This window comes from Sinocyclocheilus anshuiensis, unplaced genomic scaffold, assembly GCF_001515605.1.
Source record: "Sinocyclocheilus anshuiensis isolate Anshui unplaced genomic scaffold, SAMN03320099.WGS_v1.1 scaffold273, whole genome shotgun sequence".
Taxonomy (NCBI): Eukaryota; Metazoa; Chordata; class Actinopteri; order Cypriniformes; family Cyprinidae; genus Sinocyclocheilus; species Sinocyclocheilus anshuiensis.
The window spans coordinates 708,701-716,535 of record NW_015540857.1 but is presented as its reverse complement, the minus strand read 5'-3'; the positions used below and the strand labels follow the sequence as shown (position 1 = coordinate 716,535).

At 38.4% G+C, this 7,835-nt stretch overlaps 1 protein-coding gene across 1 annotated transcript in view; it reads right to left on the bottom strand.

The window, feature by feature from the left end:
* The window catches only part of LOC107687867 (aryl hydrocarbon receptor-like), an 89,039-nt gene that overhangs the window by 7,642 nt on the left and 73,562 nt on the right, over positions 1-7,835 (bottom strand). The window contains exons 3-4 of the mRNA XM_016485343.1: positions 4,037-4,161; positions 2,912-3,001 (exon numbers count right to left, since the gene is read on the bottom strand). Of these exons, the coding sequence (XP_016340829.1) occupies positions 2,912-3,001; positions 4,037-4,161 (215 nt within the window). The remainder of the gene's footprint in view (positions 1-2,911; positions 3,002-4,036; positions 4,162-7,835) is intronic.

Sequence of the window (7,835 nt, the reverse complement as noted above, 5' to 3'; positions counted from 1 at the left end):
CAGGCAGTGCGCTGCATGAGACAAAAAAGTAATATAGCCAAAACAACCGCATAGCCACTCTTTAATGTAGATGCATGTTGATTTTATCTGACGATGCCCCGATTATAAATGAGAGTGACTCTTGGTTAACATGTATTAAAAGGGGTCGTGTTTAGTCACTATTTAGTGTGGTATTTTTTGACAATATTCACTCATCATGACAGTAAAATAGGCCATTCTAAGTCAATATACTGCAGTATTTCCTCTCTCAATCAGTAGAAAATATGGTTAACACCCGGTCATGCATGAAAAAAAAATACCGTCATGTACCGTGAAACCGGTATAATTTTGAAAAATACCGTGATATAAATGTTTGGTCATACCTCCCAGCACTATTATAACCTGACCGTGAAATATGATAACGGGTTTTCCACTGCCACTTTCAAGTTCTGTTGTAATTGTTAATGCCAACCAAATCCTCATTGCAAACTGGGCAAAGAGGTTTATTTTTGTCTTTCTGACAAGACTAGAGAAGCGATAAAAATTTAAAAAGAAATCAATCTACTTGTCCATAATTCTCAAAAGCATTGTCTTATTTACAATTTACAATGAACGCGTGTTGAAGACCGACACGGAAGAGAAGACATTCTTTAATAAACTCGTTATTTTTGTTTTCCATGTGCACAAAAAGTATTCGCATAGCTTCATAACATTACGACTGAACCACTGATGTCACATGGACTATTTTAACGATGTCCTTACTACCTCTCTGGGCCTTGAACATGGTAGTTGCATTCCTGTCTATGCAGGGGTAGAAAGCGCTCGGATTTCAACAAAACTATCTTCATTTTTTGTTAAGAAGATGAATGAAGGTCTTACGGGTTTGGAACGACATGAGGGTGAGTAAGTAATGACATAATTTTCATTTTTCGGGTGAACTATCCCTTTAACATATTGTACCGTATTACTTGTTTGGAGTGCAACTGATTGGAAAGCAAATGGAAACTTTAGTTTCCTGTGGCTCAGATTTTTTATAAGAAAGCATTAAAATCATCACATTTGTGTCCTCTAGAGATATCGCTTTACATGTTAGGCTGTATTTACTGTATATCAAAATGTAGACGCTTCCCTCTAGAGGCTTGGCATAGTAACTGCAGCTTGGCTTGCAATTTTCCTTTCAGCCTGTTTTTTCCTCCCCATTCTCTCTCTCTTTCTCCTTAGCAGGCCAATGAAAACAAAGTGTTTGCACTGTCTGTGTGTGCTAATTGCTGCAGGCTGGACGGTGTGGGATAAAAACCAGACAAGGTCCAGAAACCATTCATGACAACTTGTACCAACAAACACACATTTAAAGGTTAATGAGGACACACAGACAAGGGAGTAGAAAGAAAAGATACATATTAATTGCTCTAAAATATGTATACATGTCTCTGATATATTTACACATATATCTTCGTAAAAACGACATATATACAGTAAGAATACACAGATAGATTTAACATGTGCACAACAATTCATGAACAAAGCCACACACAGTGATGTTTGGGTAATACAAATCATAGAGGCATTTCTTTTATATAACACAATTTATTCTTATGACATGGACTTCAAAATAGAAAAAAGTAATTAGAAGTATGTGAATAGTTATTAGCAACCCAAATCACAACAGGTGTTCAGACCGCTGTGGCAGTGGGTATACATTTATGTGTTTGTGTGCAGGTGGCGCAGGCCTGCCTGACTGTGTAACCCTGGCGACCTGGACTTGCTAGAGAGGGAACGTCACACTCCAGGGAAATTGATTTAGTAAGGAAAAACAGGTACGGAATAACAAGCATAGACTATATGCACATCAACAAACACATAAAGACACCACAGTTCTTATTCACATATCATATAGGTGTACGCATATATATATATTCTTTTAGTACATTCATACTGTCTGTATTGTAATATTTGTGAGTGCTTAGAGCGAGAATGTATATTTGAGTAGACATTGTGTAATGTATAGCCTACTTGCTATTATTGCAAGCTATAGGAATGAAATGGCTATTGTTAATGTTATCTATACATGCAGTCTCTACATACAATACACCACAGGAACACACACACACAAGATCTCCTTGAACTGGCTGTGGTTCACACACAGACAAACAGGTTTTGCAAGTTCTTTAATTAAGTATCCAAACATTCAATTTACCTCTCTTTGATGTTCTTTTTCTGAGCTTCTCCTCTTTTATAAACAAAACCAAACTATGTCTGTTACGCACATCACAGGCTGACAAGGTGAAAGAAAAAAACACTTAGGCCTAATCGCTAGGCATTTGCAAATATTAGCTTACATAAATTTGAAAAAGCCTTCCAAACAGGACAAGGAAGAAAAGGGATGTTTCGAACAACATAGACTAGTTTGTTAATACTAAAAAAAAAAAACAATAAAATCCTCACTGACGCCACGGTGGTTTAACAGTAAACGAACACCTTTCCGAATAAGTAATCGAACCCAGACACCCTCAGAACTTTTTCCACAGTCTACTTTCAGTTACAGAACAGTTCGCTGTTATTGAGGCCCAGAGTATTATCCTTGCGATAACAGAAATTCATAACGGTAGGAAACGGCATGGCATGTTAAACTCTCGCAAAAGCCATTACCCTTCCTCCAGGGTGAGGAAAGTCGAACCAACAAATGACTGAAGAATGATACAAATGTTTCCAGGTGAATAACTCGTCAATAGATTTGATAACTATGCTGGATTTATCAATTGTCAATTAAATGACAAGCATTGTTTGAGGCTGGTATATGAATATCGATTTTCTTAAACCGGTGTTTATTTTCGTAAACTGTACAAAGTACATAAAATTTTGACGTATGACAAGACAACTAATGTTAAAAAAAGCAGGACTTCCTAAAAGAAAGGTTTTAAAGCAAACTCACCTGATGAAAGCCCAAGTAGTCCTGTATAGTTGGAGACGCATAAAACACGTAACCTTCGGTGGCGACCACCAGCACAAAGCCATTGAGGGCCTGAAAACGAAATTAGATAGAATTGTGACTGACAATACTAAAACACGTTAACTTGCAGACAAAGGTTTTATGGTTGGGATATTTAATAAAGAAAAACTGAAATGTTTTGGTTTGTTTCATGCTAAACACGGTGGCTGGGATTGTGAATGTAAGACTGTAGATGGGTGGGGATAATGGGGCCATTTTTCTTCTTTTACATCTTTTTTTTCAGTAAACATCCCATGTAATTAGCCAAGCTTTTGTTAAGGTGTTGAACATGACAACAGACAGGGGGTGAATATCGCCGCTAGTCACGCACAGGAACCAACAGCCCTCGAACAATGGAGAGCGAGAGAGACGGAGACGGAGATGTGGCTGAAAAAGAAACTCACAATATTTGTAGGTGGAAAGTAACATGTGATATAGTTTACAAAGAAAAGATAACATTGCTCAACAGCAAAGAATGTCGATTGCTCAAACGACATTCCTTTTCAACGAGCGTGACAACAGCTACAATAAACTAAATGTCTACCAAAATTTCTTTCATGAGTTTATGACATGGAAGTGTTTCGTTTGAGCGGGTATGGATAATCTTCATGGCTGTTGTTTATTTTATCATCTTTCCAGGGAATCAGGAAACGTTTACACTTTTACCTGCTATGCACACACGCAAACATATTGTGAAATTACCAACTTCTTTGCACAGCCCAGAGTGACAGTTTGCATAAATGAATACAAGATGGAGCAAATGAGGGTGTACAAAAGTGATGGATGATTTAGAAAGTAGACAGATGCTTGGCCACAACTTTTCTTGAGTTGGCAGAATCAGATTTAAGACCCCTGCATATAGCAAAGTGGTCTGACCTTAGACTGAAAAATGGGAAGAAATCCCAGCAGATGATTCTGTTTACACAAACCAGGGTATTTTAGGTGGGAAATGAGGTACAAGGTGTTTATATAGAATGTATGTAAAAGAAAGTGGGAGATCAGGATGGCGATTCCTGGGAATTTGCAAGAAATAAGATCAAGGAATTGGTGCGTTTACATGCATTTTACCTGCAACAACAGTTCCCCTTCTGAGAAACTGACTCCATCCAGACTGGTCGTTGACTGTCCGTTTCCTCCAAATGTCCCTGACCGGTCATTTATCCATCCATTTCCTCCTGTCTTTTTGACTGTGGCTAAAGGGAATAAGAAAGGAAAAAGGGTCATTCTGTGTCAGTTTGATGTAAGATTTAAACTATTGTTTTAAACATTTTTGTTTTAAACAATTATTTTAGACAGCTTTGAACAAAGTGCAGTAATTCATTACTTTAAAATAGTACATTACCAGGAATGGGGGGGACAGGCAAAAAGCATATAATAATAAAATAACTTCACCAGATTTGTACCCAAGATTTTACAGAAATGTAAAAGTAAAATTGGCACCAGTTATTTACTGTGTAAGCTACACCATTTTGCTGAAAAACCTACAAAAACATCACATGGCCAAGCAGCAAGCCACTTCCCTTTCACAGTTTATCCTAAAGAACTAGGACTAACATGATCAATGTGACATATTTTACTACCTCTTATCGTATTTAAAGCTACGTTTTCTCTTGAATGTGTGTTTGTGAAAGAGAGAGAGAGATAACAAATATTACGGTTGGTTAGGACTATGTGTAAGCACACACCATCAACAGTTTCCTCTCCAGATGTCAGAACTTTGTTTTTTTTATTACTTGTCTTCTCATACTTGTCTTCATGTAACAAGCAAAAATGTGTTTGAAAACAAGGGCCATTATTTTCAAGTTTACAAGGTGCTAGTCAGTGAAACTAACTGTTTATTAGCTAAAGATTCTTTCACTGAACATTTGAGTCTTGCCACCTTTGATTACACAAGCTACAACTTCAACATCACGTCCAAGGGCAACAAAATGTGTTTTGAACATCAGTAAGTAACCATAGAGGTAAACTGTGAAGTAAGCTGTCAGGCAAACTGTGTGGTAAAATTTAAAATAAACTGAAGTACAATCTAAACTAAAATATGATATAGGCCTATAATATGTGATTTTACCACAAAGTTTTCCTCACGTTATATCAAAGTTCAATGTATGGCAAACCTGGAGGTAAACATGAAGAAAATTATCCTATGTAAACTTAAGTCAAGAGTGTAACATTTCAGGTAAACTGAGGCCAAATGTGAGGCAAGCTCTAAGGTAAACCTGCAAGTATGTAAAGTAATGTAAACTGATGCAAAATCATAGGTAACATTTTAGGTGAACTGAGGTAAAAATATGAGAATATTTAGACATTATTTAGATATTATGAGATATATTTAATATCTCATAATATGAGAACAAATGGTGTAAAAACCAGTGAACTCTGGGGTTAAAAACGGAGGCAAACTGAACTATAATCTGTGGTAAACTGAGGTAAAATATAAGGCAAAAATGAGGTAAATGTGAGGTAAAGTTTGAGACTAAATGTGGTAAAATATGTGGTAAACAAACTCAGGTAAAATCTGAGGTAAACTTGGATGTAAACTAAAGAGAAAACTCTGACGTAAACTCTCTGGTAACCCACTACCTTCAGGGTAAAGTAATCACTGTGGTAAACTGATGTAAAATCTGAGTTCACGTTTTGAAGCTCAGCACTGACCACACTGAGAAAGATTTCAACACTTCCACAGCACACACATTTTCTACCTGAATTTACTGGACGTTTGAACACACACAAACACACTCATCAACACTCCCACTTCACACAATGCAATTTGTAATGTGTAAGGAAAAAAAGTAGTGTTTTCTAAATGGGTCTAACTTCACTACTGAACAAAAGAGCTTCAAATGACGTCATTATGAATAACATAGATAAACAACTTAGTTGAATTTCCAGTAACAGTTCCAAATTCCTGATTCTTTTTGTCTGGTTTCACCATATTTTCCATACATTCCATTTCAGTAAAGTAAAAATGTGTAATTTAAACTTTGCATTGCTCTAAATTAATGATAAACTAACTGATAAATCACATCTCTCAAGTTTACCGTCAAGAAGTGTGTGTAAGACTTCAGTTGGGAGAGTTTTTTGTGTGTGGAAATGTCTAGCGCTAGGTTAGCACTGAGCTAACATAAGCCAGTGGGTGCGGCTCACTAAGACATTTCCTCCCTGACCAGATGCCGTGCTATTTCTAGACCTTATCAAACATTCTCTATCGCAACCCTTGGAGAAAAAAAACAGAAAAGACTGAAGTAAAGAAAGAGAAGGGAGGGAAAGGCGAAGAAGAAGTGGAGGAGGGGAAAGAACAGAGTTTTTCTGCTAGGGACCAAAAATATCTCCCCACAGGATGCAGATGTTGAAAGATTATTTGGCGGGGGGGAAAAGTTGAGGCGAATGCAAACCACTTTAAACATGGGACTGCTGATCGATCTGGCAGTTTAAATTGCAGACGAATGTAAAAAAAATATCAAAAAGGAAGAAAGACAGAAACAACGACAACGTTCTGTAGACGTTCACCACAGATCTTGATGGAGAAGTAAATAGGGGTGTAATACAAACTCTGCCACCACACCAAAGAAATAACTACGGATAGCAAAGAGAGCAAGGGGAAGAACTCTTGATGAGGAAAACAGACCACTTGGCCCCTAGCGCTGTCGCCGCTAGGCTTCTGAAGCTAAAGAGCGCTAACACACACAAAGTGAGCCAGCTGCTCAGGAGTCTCATAGTCTACTGACTCACAACTCACTGACAGACCAACACACAATTGTGAGCCAGCCAAAATGGGTTTGTGTTTGGTTTCACCCCTGTTGAACCCTTTCCGATGGTCTGGACGCTTCTGGCACGCATGTCCATCAAACATTGGCAGCCTATTGGCCATGTGGTCCCGTTCTGACTCTGTATTTAAAACTCCAGTCTTTCATAAGCATATCGAGCCTGTTATTAAAATGGAGGTTGGTGGAACATCTATGTAATCATGATCAACCTCTTCTTCACGGATCGCACTGGCCTCCACTAACCTGTTTCCAGAGATGAAAAAAATGATGAAAACGAATTCCAGCGGGCGAGTGGTCGCACTCTCAACACACACACACACAAACACAGACAATCAGAACCACCAATCAATTGCCATCTGTTCATCTGCCATTACAGTAATTCAACACACATGGCCCCTCAATGCAACCATGACGTGCTCTTTCCCTTGTGTTCCCTCCCTCCGTCTGCTGTAGGTTTTCTTTATACTCTTCAATTTTGTATTGGGCATCCCTCGACCACAATCTCCAAACCAGTTCTCCACTCGCCGGGTGTAACTGGAGAAAGTGGGAGGTCTGGTGTGGATGGCGATCAGGAACAGGGCGAATTTGTCTACTACGGGTCATTAAAGGGGTCAAAAAAGAACATTATTTTGTGTATTTGGTGTAATGGAATGTGTTTATGCGGTTTAAGGTTAAAAAAACACATTATTTTCCACATACTGTACATTATTGTTTCTCCTCTATGCCCCGCCTTTCTGAAACGCGACAACAAGCGCTACGCTCTACACTGCTCAAAACTCGCGTTTGAATCATAAGTGGCAAATTCTTTAAATATGAAAACTTACTTACAAGCTGTGAGTCAGCATTTTTCCCATTTTCACCTCAAAATTATGGGGAAGCTGTGCCTCCCCTGACGAGCCGCCACTGCTTTTGGAAGACCAAACAAAGTTGTTTCGCTTTCGTAACGAAAAACACAGCGTCTCCACGACATGGCGGAGGCGGCAACAATACTACAGCGAGAATCAAAGTTACATCATCTTTCTTTACATGAACATTTGGGTGGTGTTATGCAAATCTTCCCACACAGTGACGTAGACATGTGGGGGCGTGTTTAAATGAGGCGT